Source organism: Orcinus orca, chromosome 6 (genome assembly GCF_937001465.1).
Source record: "Orcinus orca chromosome 6, mOrcOrc1.1, whole genome shotgun sequence".
NCBI classification, from domain to species: domain Eukaryota; kingdom Metazoa; phylum Chordata; class Mammalia; order Artiodactyla; family Delphinidae; genus Orcinus; species Orcinus orca.
The window spans coordinates 65,852,886-65,872,555 of record NC_064564.1 but is presented as its reverse complement, the minus strand read 5'-3'; the positions used below and the strand labels follow the sequence as shown (position 1 = coordinate 65,872,555).

General features: G+C 43.5%; 1 protein-coding gene across 1 annotated transcript in view; it reads left to right on the top strand.

Annotated features, from left to right (window-relative positions):
- The window catches only part of SLC1A1 (solute carrier family 1 member 1), a 63,518-nt gene extending 45,262 nt beyond the window's left edge, over positions 1-18,256 (top strand). The window contains exons 6-12 of the mRNA XM_004279099.3: positions 590-688; positions 3,328-3,512; positions 4,633-4,740; positions 6,582-6,704; positions 7,093-7,287; positions 12,965-13,099; positions 15,213-18,256. Of these exons, the coding sequence (XP_004279147.1) occupies positions 590-688; positions 3,328-3,512; positions 4,633-4,740; positions 6,582-6,704; positions 7,093-7,287; positions 12,965-13,099; positions 15,213-15,459 (1,092 nt within the window). The 3' untranslated portion in view covers positions 15,460-18,256. The remainder of the gene's footprint in view (positions 1-589; positions 689-3,327; positions 3,513-4,632; positions 4,741-6,581; positions 6,705-7,092; positions 7,288-12,964; positions 13,100-15,212) is intronic.
- The last annotated feature ends 1,414 nt before the right edge of the window (positions 18,257-19,670 follow it).

Below are 19,670 nucleotides of genomic sequence, written 5' to 3'. Positions count from 1 at the left end.
ATATACTAGCTCTTTCTTAAACATCTCTGCTGAAGTCCAGCAGAATCAAACAGGGCTGAAGAAATTCAACAGAAATCTCACTCACGTAATAGCCCTAAAGGGACTATTGACTTTGGAACAACCGTATAGTTCTTGATGTTTGTTAAAGTCATGGTGACTACATTTATCCAAATGATGAGGTTCTGTTTTTCCAGATTAAAAATAATAAATGAATAAATAAATAAACAGAAACAAAAATGATTCATAGGATTCCTATAGAGTCTGTCTGGTAAAGCAACTGCAAATAAAACCCATGCTTTCTTTCACATTATTGCTCCATTAATTGGTCCCTTATTACAGAAGTTAGAGAGCATTTTGACACCATTGAATGGTGGCTGTGGAGGTCAGGAGGTTGGATTTCTCAATCCCATTTTTGCTTCCAAAGCCTCATGGGAGGTATCGTCCAAACCTGAAGCCAACAGAGGCCTCGGAGGTGGAACCTTTCAGTGGCACTTGTCTGGCCAAAGTAATACTCCTTTAGCCTCAGAAGCTTAAAAAAAAAATCTCTTTTTGTTTGTTTCTTTGACCTTTTTTCCCCTCCAACGTGCAGTACAAAACCACACGTGAAGAAGTGAGACGTCCCGATGAGCCAGGGACAAACAGGACGGAGGTGTCTGTCACAGCCATCATGACAACTGCTATTTCCAAGGTACCATTTCCATCCTGTTGTTTGCTCCCTTCCCTGGTAGGCAGGGGCCGAGCCATGAGTGAGCAGGAGATGGAAATAAGTAGATCCTCATTGTTCGCAGATTCCACGTTTGTGAATTCACCTACTCACATTCGCAGACACACAAAGAGTGGTGAAAGTTTTAAGTTGCCCAATGCACATGTTCCCCGCTGAGGCTGAACAAGGCTACGCTCAGCCTTCTTGGTTCAGCTCTTACACGGTAAATAAGTGTCCTTTGTGCGGTGTGTTTATGCCACATTTTTCACATTTTTGTACTCTGTCTTGGTGATTTCGCTGTTTGAAATGTCCCCCAAGCATCATGCTGCAGTGCTGTCTAGTTAGTTTTCCCAAAGGCAGGCAGGCTGATGTGCCATATGGGAAAACACATGTGTTAGATAAGTTTCATTCAGACATGAGTTAAAGTGTGTTGGCTGTGAGTTCAATGTTAACAACTAAATACTATATATTAAATAAGGTGTCTTTGAACTGAAACACAGAGAAAACAAGGTTTTATGTTGATTATTTGGCAAAAATGTTGTGACTGTGGATTCCCAGAAACCTAATCCTATATTTCCCCTAGGAACATTGATTCAATATTCACTAATTCAGTGTTTGCAGCCACTTTATAGAGTGTAACTTCTGAGAATAATGAGAAGCAACTGAACCATGCAGAGAAAAGAATGAGCCCTCTCACTTCTGTATCTCTGCCACCTAGAGTTGAGTTGGGCACCTCTGGGAACTATGTTAGATTTGCAAGACTACTTAAACTGTAGGCCTACAGTTCCTTATCTGAAACTCTGCCCATATTTGATACTGAGTTCAGAGCTTTTCACTTTAGAAGGTCCAGGTGGTGTATGTACTCTATGTTATACAACATCCTTAAGTGGAATTGACAATAACATTCTAGAATCAAGCACATCAGTATTTCTGCAACTAACTTGTGAATGTTCTACCAGGTAAGAAAAATAGGCTATATGTAGCCTCATCTCAGTTCGGGATAGGTTTTGCCACCAAGAGTTTGCCATAAATTTATCAATGAAATCAACAGGCTTTGAGAACTTTGGGGATTTCAGCATTGGAGATTAGATCGTGTGGGCCTAAAGTAGTATATCTGTAGCCCTGTAGATCGCTCCTGAAGGTACTGTGCCTTCACACAGAAAGGAAAGATTTAAGGAAAAAAGAAATACTCAGTAGACTTAAGAGTTCAGGTTAAGTAGGCCACAGTTAGCTCCCTCTTTCTTCCTACAGAAAGCCCTCCATGACCTAGCTCCTCCCTGGTTTCCCAGCTTATTTCTTGGTGAGCCCAATCTATTCTATCCAGATCCACCTCCTCAATTATTTTCTATTCCTGCTTTTTGATATGGTTCCATAAAGATTTTCTGAGCACCCTCCATGAGCCAAGCCCTGCTGGGCATTGGGATTACAGTAGAGAAAAGACAGATGTGACATATGCCCTCATGTGAAGAGTGATGAATATTAAAACAGGGAAGAATAGGGTACTCTGGGGCATTCAGCAGGGAGGTTTAAATTAGTGTAGGGTCCATCAAGGATGAGTAGGAATTATTCAAGCAGGGTACAGGGACCTGATGCGTGATGACTTTTGCCTTTCCTTACATTTTTCTGGACTGTGCTTTCATCTCCTGGCTGCCTACTGCTCAGGCCTAGCTTTCCCTAACCTCACAGCCCTCATTCATGTCCCCAGTCTCCATATGATGTCTGTAACTCATAGCTTGGCTGTGCAGCTAATTACACACCACCTTGCTATCATTGGCTCCCGTTTCTCACAGTTAGTCTTGTCTATCCAGCTGCATTTTAAGACTTTATGCTGTAGCCAATGCAGTTAGCACACTAACTGCTCAATAAATATGTTTGATCATGTCAGATCATAAGTAAGAAATAATCGGTACCCCAGTGGCTCGTCCACGTCATTCTTTGTAAACCTGGTTTGCACCACTCAGAATACGTTATCTCCCTCTGAAATCTCTCAGTAAATCTCAGCTGCACAACACAGGTTGAGTTATCTCTCGGTATATCTTGTGCTCTTCTTACCCAGCATAAAACAAAGACATGGTTCACAGTAGTATATGTCTGGTTAATTTTTATGTCTCTAAAATCCTATTGGTCATCCAGGATTAGAGGCAGAAAAGAATATTCCTGTGTTCATTATCAGGATAAAACAGATAGTAAAGTGTCCTAAAAATGTCCACACTGGTAAATGTTTTGAGCTTCCTGCATTATTAATCTGTATCTTTTTTATGCGGACTCCAAATGTAACTAGTAGTTAAAATAACCCTGAAAAGTGCCTTGATTCTAAAGTTCTTATTAAAAATTTAAAACACCCCAGAATAAGAAATCTTCAAAAGAAATATTCAAATATGGATTTGTTGAAAGAAAGGAAAAAAGACACACTTTAAACTTCAGTGGCAGAGGGTGGGGGGCAGTAAAATTTGACCCACGCGTAGGTGTTTGTGTTTTTAATTATGTTTCCCAAAGTTGTTGATCCAGAGTTCTTGCTAGAGCCACTGGTTTGTTTGGCTATCATATCTTTCTGTTTCAGGGTCTATGCATTCTAACAAGATTGTACTCATGCATCAATGTATTTTCTTGGTTTTGATCCACAGAACAGAACAAAGGAATACAAAGTCATAGGCATGTATTCAGACGGCATAAATGTCCTGGGCTTGATTGTCTTTTGCCTCGTCTTTGGAATTGTCATTGGAAAAATGGGAGAAAGGGGACAGATTCTGGTGGATTTCTTCAATGCTCTGAGTGATGCAACCATGAAAATCGTTCAAATCATTATGTGGTGAGCACACGCCGGTTAATGCCATCTTGCTTCCCCTGACCCTTCAAAATTAGCATGAAGAGATTTATGTTTCTCAGTTGACCTCACCTTAGAAGAGGGTATCCAGACACTGGAGTATTAAATAATTCCATGTATTACTTAGGACTTAGGTCACTAACAAAAGTCTGGATATCAGCCATTGTCTTTTCTACCAAAGTCCTTGATCATCTTGCAACCAAGCAACATTTATGTAAGAAATAACTCTTAAAGGAGTGATTTGAAAGAGTTTCCTGCACATCAGAACACAAGGTGCTTTCCTTCCCAGGCCCCAGGCAGAAGGGATATTCAGAATATTTACAGTTGGTACGACATGGGCCCTAACGCATCCAAATAAAAGCTGCCATTGGTGAGCATAGCAGTGGCACCACCTGAGTATCTGCCCTGTCCCTAGAGATGCCAAAAAGTCCACCTTTCCTAGGAGACCTCTGCCCCGCTTATCTCATAGCAAGTTGCTTCAAAGTATAGACATTGACAGTGACATTTCAGTCACTTAATCCTGCTGAACCTCAGCTTCATCATATGTAAAAAAGGATAATAACGTCTGCCGCTAGAGCTGGGAGAAGTACATTAAGTGAAATGGTGCATGTAAAATTCTTAACCCAACACAAAGCACGTAATGACAGCTCCACAAACAGAGCTATTATGACGACTTGCATGACTAGTTCTACTGCTCTGTTGCTGATACCACTACCTGGGAAACAAGATAACCATGTCCAGAAAGAGCCTAGTGGCCATATTTGGACGGTCAAGCTAAGGAGAGATCTGCAGATGTGACAGTAGGCAGGGTGTTTGTGTACCAGAAGCAAGGCATGGGGTATGTACCAATTTAACCACACCTTCTAACCAAGTGTACCCCTTACAGTAGCTTAGGTGGGTAGAAGTTAAGGTGCACAGGGGTGCTGAAACCTGGTGCCAATGTGGTCCAGCAGGGCTGAAAGTGAGACCTTAGCTTCACTGTGGACTCCCAGCTGAGGGCACATGCCAAGCCCAGGTGCATGCCCTGGCTTGTTTCTTCCCCAGCATTCCCACCCTGAGAAAATACTTGATGACAGAAGTGAGTCTTTCTTATGTTACTTTCTAGCTACATGCCGGTTGGTATTTTGTTCCTGATTGCCGGGAAGATCATAGAAGTCGAAGACTGGGAAATATTCCGCAAGCTGGGCCTTTACATGGCCACCGTCCTGAGTGGGTATGTCAGACTCGAGGGAAGAGACAGAAACATCATTTGAGCCAGTGGATTTCTGCTGAGAGCCTGGGTTTCAGTTGGTTAAAATTGGCTTCTCTCCCACGTGCAGGGAAAGATGGGGTTCAGAGATAAGAGAGCAGCAGGGAGGAGGGCTGCCCTTTAACGGCTGAACTGGAGGTGGATCACACTGTGCTAATTTCCAGATCTTGGCAGAACAGCCTGGACCATGCTTTGTCACTGCCTTTATTAATTGTCTTAAAACAAGAGAAAACCCCACTGGTGGCCTCTCTTGGTCTGCTCCTGGCCTTAACTTCTTCAAGGATGTAAACCAACCAAGCCAATAAGAACAGGCCCCACGTACCCCGAGTCTGAAAGAAATTAAGCAGGGCCTAAATTAAGTCAGACTGGAGCAAGTAGGAGTGGGATGGTTGGTTCCACTCCTGTTGGTGGGGCTGGTAGGCACAGTCACAGCCTGCATCATTGGAGAGGGTGCTAGGAGAATCTTTAGATTGGTAAGAACTGTGCGAAGCAGGAGGGCAGTAGGAGACAGGTTGTGTGCATATTTATTGTAGCCCACTTATTGGTTCTTGAGGGGAGATGTGGTGGGATAGGTTATGAGTGGTGTGCCCAGATATCTAGCCGGGGGCAGGATACGTCACATGTGCTAAGAAATGTGGACCAAGGGAATGACTAAACATCATCAACTTGACTCCCATAGGTCCTTGCCCCCAAACACCCAACTGGAGCAATCAGCTCACCTATTGGAACTCAGATGCACTGGGGACTTTCCACTGCACAGCATTTGGTTCTTAATCTGTGTGTTCCAAAAGCATAGCCCTGCTGGTCAATGGAGAAGCAAGCCAGAATCAAATCCCAGGGCCCCAGTAGTAATGGAGGTGGGACCATGCACCTTACTGGAGGCCAGGGGCTGTGTCCAGGTCATGGTGTGGCTGAGGTTTATGATGCTGAGCTATTTCAGAATGGGGTTCTGCTGGTTTCTGCTCTATTGACCTACCTAGGTTTCTAACAGAAAACGAAGTCAGTTTCTCATAGTTCTAAGCCACAGGCTTTCTATCTATAAGATCCTCTTTCCTGACCTCCAGGATCTGTATTTTCCATGACCATTTCTTATTATTTCAGCTTCACATAACTGATCTGTCAACTCTAAGCTCCCACTTACATGGCATCTGCTAAATCAGTCTCATTTCTTAAGCCCCCTGGCAAGGAATAGTTTGGAAGGTAGGAATGACAAAGAAAAGAGGGTCAGTCCTGAAGTATGACTGTGGAAAAGCAGGGATTACTTCCTCCTTATTGCACCCTGATTCTCCTCTTAGGTGGTGGGTGCCATCCAGCCAGACAGTGGCGTGGCCCAGGCTGAGTGCTGTGATAAGGGCTATAATACTATTGGCCACAGAGTCACCAAGGAGGGAAAGGTCAGCTTGACCTGGGAAGGTGAAGGAAGGCTTCCCAGAGGAGGGGCAAGTTTTGCTGAGTCTTAGAGGAGGAATAAGAATTCAACAGCAGAAGGAAGTGAAAGCACGTTAACACGTATAGCAGGAAGCGCAGGTACAGGGCTCAGCAGCATGACACAACTTGTTCTGTGAGCTCCTAAACATGGGCTCAGCTACTGGCTTAGCCATTAACTTTGACAAGATATTTGATTTGCTGAGTCTCTTCTTCCTCATATGTGCACTGGAGACATATATTCCTGTCCTCTTTTTCATATTCTCATTGGGTCATTATGAAAGTTGAATGATATATCATGAGTAAAACTGCTGTTTGAAAAAAAGAAGTAGTATGAAAAGATGATATCATTTATGAACCTGTTTCTCTCCTGTTTACAGGCTTGCAATCCACTCCATTGTAATTCTCCCACTGCTATATTTTCTAATTGTACGAAAGAACCCTTTCCGATTCGCCATGGGAATGGCCCAGGCTCTTCTGACAGCTGTCATGATCTCCTCCAGGTAAATAGAAGAGGGGTGTCTGGAAGAAGTCTGTGAACCAAGCCTTAGCAACTCTCACCTCACCTGATGAAGCACTGGCTGCAACTGGTGGGTTTTGTAGCCGCCTTTAATTTGAGAAATGACGTCCATAGTCTCTGCCCATGTCCTTAAACATATTCCCTCACCTACTGGATATTTCCTGCCCTCTTGGCAGAGCCTGCAGCCCGGAAGGGGTTATAGTGTAGCTGGGGGCAGTGGCAAGCACAGCGCCTTCTGATTCCTGGACCTGCCAAAAGTGCCATCATGCTCTGAGATCTCGGTTTAGTTTTTGGAACAGAGGTATCTCTTCAGGCAGGGATCGAGGACCAGCATTCCTAGACCATCAGTTCCTTTCTCTTTTATCACACAGTTCAGCAACACTGCCAGTCACTTTCCGCTGTGCTGAAGAGAAGAACCGGGTGGACAAGAGGATCACTAGATTTGTGTTACCCGTTGGTGCTACAATCAACATGGATGGGACTGCACTCTATGAAGCAGTGGCAGCTGTGTTTATTGCACAGTTGAATGACTTGGACTTGAGCATTGGGCAGATTGTCACTATCAGGTGGGGCATGAAGTCACACTCCTTTTCATTTCTGTTACTGGAATTGCCTCAAGTGAAAATCATCTGTGAAGGGAGATCAAGGATGGTCCAGTGATAGGTTGATTTTCTTGGTCTACAAAGTCCCTTCCCAAGATTAAGCACAACTGTATTACAAGTAGTGGGATCGTGGTACATAGAAGTGCTTCAGGTCTGGATAGCCAAAGGCATCCCTGTGTTCTCAGTCCAGTGCACCCACTAGGTGCTAGGCACAGAGTAGGTACCAAGGACCCAAGGTGGAATAAGGACCAGTCCCTGCTTTCAAGGGGTTCCTGGTAGAAAGGTAAGGTATGAAGATATCTAAATAAGTGCTGAGTGGTATGGTAAAGGCTATAATAGAGGTCTCAGTTGAGGGGGCACAAAGGGAACTGAAGAAGAAAGGGTTGGCTCTACCTGGGAAGGTGAGGAAAGGCTTCCTGGAAGAAGGGAACGTTTAGCTAAGTCTTAGAAGAGGAATAAGAATTTAGTAGTAGAAGGAAGGAAGCTAAAAGCATTTTGGAAAAAGGAATAGCATTAACAGCGGTCTTGATGTAACTATGGCCTAATTACAGAGTACAGATTATTTGGTATGGTTGACATAAAGAGTACAATGTGAAGGCAGGGATCATATCCTGAAGGGCTTTGTGTGAGGAGCTCATGGAAGGGTCTTAGACAGTCTTTCATATTATGGACAGATTTGCATTTTAGAGAGGTAACTGGTAATATGGTGGATGGCCCCAGTGGGGGCAGGAACCATAAGCTAGAAGACCAGTTAGAAGACTATTGCAAGTAAGGTATGAAAAGGCCTACATTAAGGTACTGACACGGGGGATGGAGAAGAGCTAATGAATTCAAGAGGCATTTACTGGATTCAGAGTGAGGGACAGAGGAAGGCTAAGATGACCCCCAGGATTGGTGGATGGTGCTTACCAGAACAGGGACTAGTATAAGAGAAGCAAGTATAGGTGGGAAGGTAAAGAGATTACACTTTTTGACACATTGAATTTGAAATGCCTTTAAGACATGCAGGTGGAAATATGTGGTGAGAAATGTGGTCACAACTGCAGATACAGAAGTCAGAGTCACCAGCTTGATGGTGCTCATCAAGCATGTGGGTCATGAGTCAGTTATGTATGTTTGACCATGATTGGCTGTGACCTTGACCAAGTTACTCGAATTCTCTAAGCTTCTGTTTCTCACCTGTAAAATGAGGATAATAATAGTACCTACATTTTATGCTAGTGATAATTAAGTCAGATGATGCATATAAAATGCTTAGAACAGTGCCTACATCCTGAGCACTCAGTAAATGTTGGGAATGGATGACATTACGTAGGGAGAGTTTGTAGAGAAGAGAAAAAGACGAAGGACTGAGCCCTAGAAAAGCCTAATATTAGAGGCAGGCAGAAAGGGGAAAACCCAACAGGAGAATGAGGAAGAACAGAAAGGTAGTAAGAGAGCCATGAAACCATGGTGTCATGGAAACCCAGAGAAGAGAGATTTTCAAGGATGAAATGGTCAACAGAGTAAAATCTTGCAGAGAATCGTAGTCAAATGAAGACTGAAATTGTCTGCTCAAGTAGATGGTGAAAATGTCATTAGCAAATTTTTAAAAAATTTATTTATTTATTTTTGGCTGCGTTGGGTCTTCGTTGCTGCATGCAGGCTTTCTCTAGTTGCGGCGAGTGGAGGCTACTCTTCGTTGTGGTGCACAGGCTTCTCATTGCAGTGGCTTCTCTTGTTGCGGAGCACAGGCTCTAGGTGTGTGGGCTTCAGTAGTTGTGGCGCGCGGGCTCAGTAGTTGTGGTGCACAGGCTTAGTTGCTCCACGGCATGTGGGATCTTCCTGGACCAGGGCTCGAACCCATGTCCCCTGCATTGGCAGGCGGATTCTTAACCACTGCGCCACCAGGGAAGTCCTCATTAGTGAGTCCTCATTAGTGAGTCCTCATTAGTGAGTCCTCATTAGTGAGTTTTGCCAGAGATGTTTCTCTGGAATAGCATTGTTCAATATCGTAGCCATTAGCCACACACACAAATTGGACAAAGCAGACAGCGAAGGTTCTGTCATTGTAGAAATAGATGCCATCATAGTGGAAAACTCTACTGGACAGTGCTGCTTTGAAGTAGTGGGTTGGGATTAGAGTTAATCCTGAGACTTCAGTTTAGAGTAGAAGTTTAAGACTAAACCGGGTCCCTAGGCCTACACACAGTTGAATCCGAACCTTTCAGAGCTAATTCACTCTTGCATCCTCAGCACTTGACATAGGCATAAATCCCAGGCATAAAGTAAGTTCTTGCAGCATTCTAATGCAGTAAATTTTTAAATCTTCCCAACCCTAAATCATAAAGTATGTACTGCAGTTTGCTTGAAATTAACTGAAGACAAGTACAAACTAGACCATTTGGCACATCAGCCAGGAAGCTATACCAGTGCCTCCTGATCTGTAAAATGTATTAGTGGCTATGGAAGCTAGACCCCAAGGAGCATGGGTAAAATTCTGTAATTTGAGTAGCAGCGAGTATGTTAAAAGTGAAACCCTGAATCATGCCTGAGAAAGTTCCACAACCACTGTGGTTCCAGCAGTTGTTACTTTTACAAGTAACAAGTGCCTTTTCCCACCTCCCTCACCACAGCCTGTGGAACCCAGTCTGTGCTTAACTTATTTCCAAGGAGTGGTTGTATGAGGTACCAGTTCTTTGGGGTATTTGCCATTTGGGGGATGAATTCCCTTCCTCTGCCTCAGTCATAAGTTTCCTAGATGTTTCTAACCCTTTTTTTTTTTTTTTAACCTCACTGCTAGAGAAATAAACTTTGGGTCTAGAGACTAAATAATCAATTCACATGAAAAACCTCTCTCCCTGCTCTGGTGTATTCTTTTTTCTTTTTTTAAATTTATTTATTTTATTTATTTTGGCTGCATTGGGTCTTCGTTGCCACACGCGGGCTTTCTCTAGTTGCAGCGAGCGGGGGCTACTCTTCGTTGTGCTGCACAGGCTTCTCATTGCGGTGGCTTCTCTTGTTTCAGAGCATGGGCTCCAGAATGCAGGCTCAGTAGTTGTGGCACAGAGGCTTAGTTGCTCCGTGGCATGTGGGATCTTCCTGGACCAGGGCTCAAACCCGTGTCCCCCGCATTGGCAGGTGGATTCTTAACCACTGTGCCACCAAGGAAGCCCCTCTGGTGTATTCTTAAATCATACTTGCTGATAACTACTGGCCCACAGCAAGTAACAACAACTGTGAGGCCCAGAGTAATCATTGACTTAAAAAATCCTCTGGCTCTACCTGGGAGAGAATCAAATAATAAGTGGGTTTTTTTTTTCAATTTTACAAGTTACAGTTGTGGCTCATGTGGTTGATGGTTACAGAGATTTTTGGATCCATAGTTTATCTCTTTCTATGGTCCTTTTGGACTGGACATCAAAGAAACCATCCACCTAAAACATTCCCTTTCGTGGTTTTATCAAAATATTCACTTATCAAAGGTTACAACTGATTGAAAATGGGATAAAGTTTCTTATAACAAAAGATAATTATGGGATTTGGGGCCTAGAAAGAGCTTAGAGGGAAAAAGTAGCAGCAGTAGTAACAGTAGATGTTTTTATGATAATTTTAATAGTAATACTAGCAGCAGTAGTAGTTGTAACAGCTGCTGACGTAGCAAAATGGCATCAGTTTTAAGCATCTAGTACATCCAGGTGCTATACTTGATGCCTTACATATAATACCTCATCTAATCTTAACAGCAGCCCTGCAAAGTAGACATATTCTCCCCATCTTACAGGCAAGAAATTGAGACTCAGAGAAGTAACTTGCCTAAGGACACACCGTTAGTAAAACGGCAGAGCTGGATCTGTCTGCCTCTAAAACCTGTGCTCACTCTAGCTCACGACTCAGTCCCCAACCTGTATGGAGAGCTGAGTTTTAAATGGCCTGACCTAAAACTAGATCTCAGTGCTAGGAAAGAACTTTCTACCAATGATTTTTGTGTTTTCTTCTGTGAAACCCTCTTAAGTCAAAGTGGGGTATGTTCAAGAAGAAGAAGTAGGTTTTTTATATTTTTACCCCCATCTGAAGATTTATAGTTCCAAGTTTCAGACCTAAGCCAGGCAAATGGCTGAAGTTTAATCAGCAAGGTCAAGGCTCAAGGGCAGAGTTTTCTTTGACTAAATGGATTTTGAGTTTCAAGCCCAGCCTCAATCCATAGGGACATGGTTAACCGTGATGTGTTGGGTCTTCCAAGAGGGATCAGTGGGTATGGACACAAATCACTTCTGACAAAGAAAACCCACTGATGCATTCACTTTAAATGTTTTCGACCACTGACATAAACTTAGGTTTTCCAAAGACTACTTAAGTCAGAACAGATCTAAAGGATTATGCAAGCCTGAAACTTTTAGAGGAATTGGGACAGCCCCAGAAATCTCTAATTAACTGTAAGTTGGTGGTAACAGCCACTGAAGGAAACCACACTTGTCAAAGAACTCTGGCCTGTGTTTGAGCGTGCCCTCAGAGACCACCTGTGACACATCACTAGGCAGATGAATGAACAGTAGAATCAGCTTGGTGAGAACTCTGAGGCTTTTTTAGCCCACAGAGTATGGATCTGTAGATAGAATCAGGGATTCTTCTAGTTTAAATTGACAGTGTCTCCATCTTCAGCTTTAAATCCAATGGCATCCTTGGCCCAAGGATGAGAAGGTGTATCCAGAAAATATAGGGGTCCCCTCAAGCTCATTCAAATCCAGGGACATTTCAGGGCAGGGCAAACCCTTGTTTTCTCCAAAATGACCAGATTTAAATCAGGAAGATGTTGCTGATGAAAAACTGCACATTCCAAAGAGAAAAATCCCTAGTGCCACATTTGATCTGCGCAAGAGGGATCTTTTTAAATACAAGGTAACGAAGTTCATTTGGCTGCCTCTCCTGGATTCCAGATCTTTCTTCCTTTTGCACAAAGTGCATCCACTGGCAAAAAGGAGCAGTCGGGAATAAACACTTGTACCTTGGACAGGAGTCACAGCTATTTCTCAACTCAGTGCCCTAAAGGGCAGCTCCCAGAGAGGTCAAGAGACTTGTGATGTAAAAGAAAGTACATTGAAACCTGTTTGGCCAGTGCCTCATTCCTTTGCCTTCACCTGGAATACCCTTGCCCATCCACCCCCATCCCTACCCCTTCACCATCCTTCAAGGCAGTGTAAATTCCTGGCACACATTAGATGCTCAATAAATGATTGCCTGGGTGAACAGATGGAGGAAGGGAGGAAGAAAGCAGGTGGAGAGGTACTTGGCACTTGTTTAGGATGGATGGCTACATGGATGGGTGGATAAAGCCCTCCATTAACACCTCGGTTGGTAAACTCTTGCCTTCCTGTTAAGTGTCTCTCTAGCTCATTTTTTGTGTGCCACTCACGCAGTTCCTCTCCACTTCCTCATGTTAGAATGACTTGCCGTATCTCCCCCCTGGAAAAAGATCATGCTCTTCTCAGTCTTCCACAGCTGTCTAATGAGGCAGAGCTTGTGCCCAGCAGAGAACAGATTCTGACTGGCCAGTCTAGGGATAGAGCAGTAACAGCCAACAGGACTAACCGTTTTGGACCAGGGCCCTTGAAGGGAGAAATGGGTGTCTGACTCCTTTTGTGTTGGTGTGTTTTGTCTACAGTGTCACGGCCACAGCTGCCAGCATCGGAGCTGCCGGTGTGCCCCAGGCCGGCCTGGTGACCATGGTGATCGTGCTGAGTGCCGTGGGCCTGCCCGCTGAGGATGTCACCCTCATCATCGCTGTCGACTGGCTCCTGTGAGTTGGGATAAATGCACTGCCTCTGGCGGATGGGAAGGCAGGCTTCCTAGCCATGCATAATCTGCAGTCTGTCATCATTCTTCCCTCAGATTGCCTAATGAGCCATCTGTTGCTGCTTTAATTTCCCTCTGACCAGGCCATCTGATAACATGCTTAAAAACTAACTCCTCATAACTGCAAGCAGTGATTTTATAAAGCTTGTGATCTCCGTTAACTCATTATACCTGGTAATGCTCAAGGTTAGGAGCTGGGTGTGGGATGAGATAAACATAAAATAATAAGGTGAAGAAGCTGGGCAAGGCCCCAGACATTCCAAACCCAATAGGCCACCCTAGCCTATCCCAGCATCATAGCTTCAGAACCACCTGGTTCAACGTCAGCCTACCTTCCCAAGATCGTCAGCACCATCAGGGCAGTAGCACAAGCAAAGGCTTTGGGGTAAGACTAATTTGGATTTGAATCCTGGTTCAGTGTCTTACTGGCTCTTTGACCTTGAGCAAGTTCCTTAACCTCTCTGGGGGCCAGCTGCATTACCTATGAGATGGGAAAGATTCTGTCTAGTTCATGGGGTTGGTATAAGGACTGAGTGAGCTAAAATGAGAGGAGTGTCCAGAACAGTGTCTGGCTGGCAGTATGTATTCAATTAACAGCAAGTTTAATTGTTATGATTAGAATGAGTTGGACCATTCAGGCCTGAACCAACAATTCATTCTCTCTCTCTCTAACAACAGACACACACATGCACACACCTACCTAAGGAACACAGCAGAACATCTGGGTAAGAACATGCCTTTTGTGACCCCCAAGGTTAAAGTTAGAATGAGCCTGGTTCCTGGCTTTAACCTTGATACCCACTCTGTGCAGTGGTCTTCCAGCATCTGGGTGTGGCTCTATCCCCTGGCCATCAGGGGATAGTTTGCTCCATATTGAGCCTTCACTCAGAACCAGCCAGCTTTACTGGGGAGTACAGTGCTATGTAGTTTGCAAGTAGCTGCTGAAATAGTAGAAAGGGAAGCAGAAACATTCCATGTGGCTTTGAAGATACCATCACATCCCAGAAGGCAGAAGCTTCTGCACTTGGGAAGCTGCTATGGGGCCCCCTAAGCAGCTAGCTGGTTCTTCAAGGCCCTACTGAGGTGGCACCTTTCTTGCCAAGATACCCTACCATTGAGGCAGGTGCTTCAATTTTTCTTTCTAGTGGTGATGGTGGATTTGCACTTCTTTCCTTTCCCTGGTTCTTCCTGAAACACAAGTGACCTTCACTTCCAAGACATCCAGAGAAGTCAAAGGCCTGACCTGATCCACGGACAAGACGACACTAGCTGGTCCACACCAGGGTCTAGTTCAATCCATGTTCTAAATAGCAGGAGGGCACCCAGAATGGACGTGTGTAAGCACGTGCGTAAGCGTTTTCTGTCCTGCAGGTGTAGCTTTCACAGTATTCATGTACACATTTCCTAGCAACAGTGCTCCAGCATCCAGGATGCCTCCTTCACCTACTCGGCTTCCTGCCACCAGCCTCTCCTCTGGGCTGTCTGGGGGGTACCACTGGCTGAGAGTGCCACAAGGAGTAAGCTATTCCCAGGCTGGCTGGGGTTTTGACCCTGTGCTCAGTGGTGTCCCTGTTGGCTTGCTCATAGAGTGACCTTGTGTGGGAAAGAAAGGAGCACACCGGGGACACACACACCACCCACAAAACATCCAAGTTCTCTCATCTTAGCCAAAAGAAGGCTCAGAAATGCCCATAAGAAAGAGGTTGGGTGAAAGACTAATGAATCCTGACCCTCCCTCAGCTCCCCCCAAATATCTGTGAAGACGCTGTTCACATTTCTTTGGGAGGAGAGGAGGGAATTTAGGGAGCTCAGTGCTGAATTCAGGAGATTCACTGTGACTGACAGGGACCCAGGGCAGCCTGTATGCTCATTCTGTGCCTTTACAAACCACCTCTGGCCCAGGCCTGTGAAGTGGAGAGCCTCTGGTCAGCCAGCCCTGGGGACAGCACTTTGTGCTTTGCTTAATTTGTAACTGAATTCCTTGGGTCCTTTCCCGTCTCCAACTTGAAGGAAAATGAAATCCGGGCCTTCTGTCTGACTCCCTCTGTCCTCCCCAGGGATCGGTTCAGGACCATGGTGAATGTCCTCGGCGATGCATTCGGGACTGGCATCGTGGAGAAGCTCTCTAAGAAGGAGCTGGAGCAGATGGATGTTTCATCTGAGGTCAACATCGTGAACCCCTTTGCCTTGGAATCCACGACACTCGACAATGAAGACTTGGACACCAAGAAGTCCTATGTCAACGGAGGCTTTGCCGTCGACAAGTCCGACACCATCTCATTCACCCAGACCTCACAGTTCTAGGGCCGTGGCTTTGGAAAACTGGGAGTGGTGAAGGACCTCTCCAGGAGAGTCATCTCTTAGCAAATTCAAACATTAAGTAAGGAAAAGAAAAACACTAACAGCCAACTGTACATTTGATTTGATATACAGACCTCTGGATTATTTTCTATATTTGGATTCACAGCTTTTGCTCTCCAAGTTCTGGGATTTGGGGGTGGGGTAAGATGAGAGAAAATTGATTGAAAGGAAAGCTGTATTATCTGGAATTTTTATATCCTGTGGGAGACAGAGTTAGGAAGTATTTAAAGTAGTAACTGTTTTAATTAGGTAATATCAATAGATGTGAAAGAGAAACTGCTTTCTCATGCACAGACCAGTGTTTTGGTTTTTTTAAAAAAATATTCTGTCATTACTCAGGCTTTATTGCCATGGATTTCCTTTGACCTCTCACATTTTTATAGATTATAATGCATCTAAACACCCCGCCCCCCCGCAAGTTAATGTGCCAAATTGTCCACTTTGAACTCATCTCAGGCCAATTTCAAAGAAAGTACTCTGAAAGAAAACAGACCAGCACGGTTCTGCAGTAACAGTTTTAAGATGTATATGAGGTCTGGGGAGAAGAGAGAAGGGTTCTTTTTTTCAATGTACTGTATTGGGACGCTGGTAACTATTAACCCAGTGTTCAGTATAGAGCTAGAGATATATATATATATATATATATATATATATAAATATGTATATATTTATTATTTTCATATAGTTTGCCAGACAGAGATCACAATTGAACTGTCAACGTGAAATACAGAGCTCTCCTCGTACTTGAATAATAACTACAATTTCAATCCAGATCTGCTTTGGGGCTTAATCAGAACCCCTCTCTCATAAGCATAAGAATGAGAAATCATGTTGTTTGATCGTTTCACGTTTGTGTATCAGCCCCAAAGCAGAGATGTTATTCTGGTGATACTCTGACGTGGCATGGCCCACTCATTTACAACTTCCAGATTCTACTTCTGGGAGGGAATCCATATCAGCTCTATATAAGACTATATACAAAGTTGTCACTCATATAAGCTTGGATGTGTTTTTATCCAACTGGATGTGTTTAATATAATAATTATATTATCCAACTATAATTCTTCCAAAGTCAATTATACCTGCTTAAAAAGACAGTACTTTGCCCTTTCCTACCCACCAGGCCCAAACAACAATGGCAAGCTACCAGCTAAGTTGTATTTTAATATGGGTTTGATGGACTGAACAAGCCACATTGGCCAGAAAAGCACTGTCCCTACCCTAGATTCTTGCAGAGTAAATCCCACAACATGAGACATTGGTATCAGTGGTTCAGGGAAATTCTTCCGTTGTATGAAACTTGTGTCCTCCTCCAGGGAAGTTTGTTCTAACTAACTAGTAGTCTAGTAATCTTGGCCCCTGCTCATTAAAATCCGTTGCCTGTCATTCTTCTGCTCATTTGTGAAGACAGCGTATTGAAGTCTGTGCTCGGCTCTCATCTTGTAAATAATGCTTACCATATACTTGTGTTTACACCGAGATCCAAAATAGTCCTGTTTCTGCAGTATTGCGTAGCCAATTTAAGCCTGTGCTTTTATATTTAAGAAACCAGAAACTGTGCCAAAGATCATGGAATAGTAAAACAAAATGCTCAGTATTGACCACCTGCACCTGAAATCTACAAGAGGATGATACCAAATGGTCATGTACACATAAATTATGGACCCATGATTCAATGTGAATTTTAACATGCAAATATTGTGTTGTTGTTTAGGAAGTAAATATAAATACAGTTGAATCAGTAATTTATCTTGGGCTGAATGGTTCTACCCCCTTGGCAGCCTGCTCTGATTTGAGGCACTGGAGTTGACAGCCATTCGTGAACTGCAGGTCATCCTTATTTTGGAGTGAGTTTGTAACCAGCCTCTTAACACACTGTGCTGTTAACTCATAAAAGAGAACAATGTTCCATTTCAGTCTCAATAAACATTTCCATCATTCTTTCTTCTCTGCCTTTTCCTTCCCTAATCTGTTCTTTTATCTCATGCACTCCGATGGGTGTGGGAAGGGAGAGACCTGGTCAGTTGATAGTCACACGTGAAACATCATTGCCCTAGTAATTCCAGAGACTGCAGGAGGCACAGGTTGTATCTTACACTCCTTAGCATATCTCGTCCCATACCCCCCAGGGCACATTACAATACTGAGCACGTAGTATTACTAAAAACAAACTGATATCTCATTGTAGTTTTGATTTGCATTTCTCTAATGATTAATGATGTTGAGCATTCTCTCATGTGTTTGTTGGCAATCTGTATATCTTCTTTGGAGAAATGTCTTTTTAGGTCTTCTGCCCATTTTTGGATTGGGTCGTTTGTTTTTTTCATATTGAGCTGCATGAGCTGCTTGTAAATTTTAGAGATTAATCCTTTGTCAGTTGCTTCGTTTGCAAATATTTTCTCCCATTCTGAGGGTTGTCTTTTGGTCTTGTTTATGTTTTCCTTTGCTGTGCAAAAGCTTTTAAGTTTCATTAGGTCCCATTTGTTTATTTTTGTTTTTATTTCCATTTCTCTAGGAGGTGGGTCAAAAAGGATCTTGTTGTGATTTATGTCATAGAGTGTTCTGCCTATGTTTTCCTCTAAGAGTTTGATGGTGTCTGGCCTTACATTTAGGTCTTTAATCCATTTTGAGTTTATTTTTGTGTATGGTGTTAGGGAGCGTTCTAATTTCATTCTTTTACATGTAGCTGTCCAGTTTTCCCAGTATCACTTATTAAAGAGGCTGTCTTTTCTCCACTGTATATTTCTGCCTTCTTTATCAAAGATAAGGTGACCATATGTGTGTGGGTTTATCTCTGGGCTTTCTGTCCTGTTCCATGATCTATATTTCTGTTTTTGTGCCAGTACCATACTGTCTTGATTATTGTAGCTTTGTAGTATAGTCTGAAGTCCAGGAGCCTGATTCCTCCAGCTCTGTTTTTTTTTCTCACACCAGTCAGAATGACCATCATCAAAAAATATGCAAACAATAAAGGCTGGAGAGGGTGTGGAGAAAAGGGAACCCTCTTGCACTGTTGGTGGGAATGTAAATTGATACAGCCACTATGGAGAACATGGAGGTTCCTTAAAAAACTAAAAATAGAACTACCATATGACCCAGCAATCCCACTACTGGGCATATACCCTGTGAAAACCATAATTCAACAAGAGTCATGTACCAAAATGTTCAGTGCAGCTCTATTTACAATAGCCAGGACATGGAAGCAACCTAAGTGTCCATCGACAGATGAATGGATAAAGAAGATGTGGCACATATATACAATGGAATATTACCCAGCCATAAAAAGAAACGAAATTGAGTTATTTGTAATGAGGTGGATGGACCTGGAATCTGTCATACAGAGTGATGTAAGTCAGAAAGAGAAAAACAAATACCATATGCTAACACATATATACGGAATCTAAAAAAAAAAAAAAAAGTCATGAAGAACCTAGGGGCAAGACGGGAATAAAGATGCAGACCTACTGGAGAATGGACTTGAGGAGGATACGGGGAGGGGGAAGGGTAAGCTGGGACAAAGTGAGAGAGTGGCATGGACATATATACACTACCAAATGTAAAATAGCTAGCTAGTGGGAAGCAGCCACATAGCACTGGGAGATCAGCTTGGTGCTTTGTGACCATCTAGAGGGGTGGGATAGGGAGGGTGGGAGGGAGGAAGCTGCAAGAGGGAAGAGATATGGAGACATATGTATAACTGACTCACTTTGTTATAAAGCAGAAACTAACACACCATTGTAAAGCAGTTATACTCCAATAAAGATGTTAAAAAAAAAACAGTGATTGCAAGCAAGGCTACAGAACCAGTTCAGTTAATCGTCAGGGCTGGGACCATATGACTCAACGAACAAAGGATGTCATCATTCACCATGTTGAACTCCCCTCATGCAAGGACAAACGAGCTTTCACAACAAGAAGTTCTCACCATGAATCCAGCACTTCCAGCAATGACACCTATTACACTCTTTCCTAGAAGTCGTCCCACTAAAATAGGTGTGATATTTACCTCAGTTCAAGATATCAGTCTAAATAAGTGCCAGTTCCTGGAGGAAAAGGAACAGGGATGTTGATTTTGGGGTGGGGGAAGGGGGGGTGGTTTCCTAAAAATGCTGTTTACAAACATAATACTCCAATGACAGGAAATGAGAGCAGAA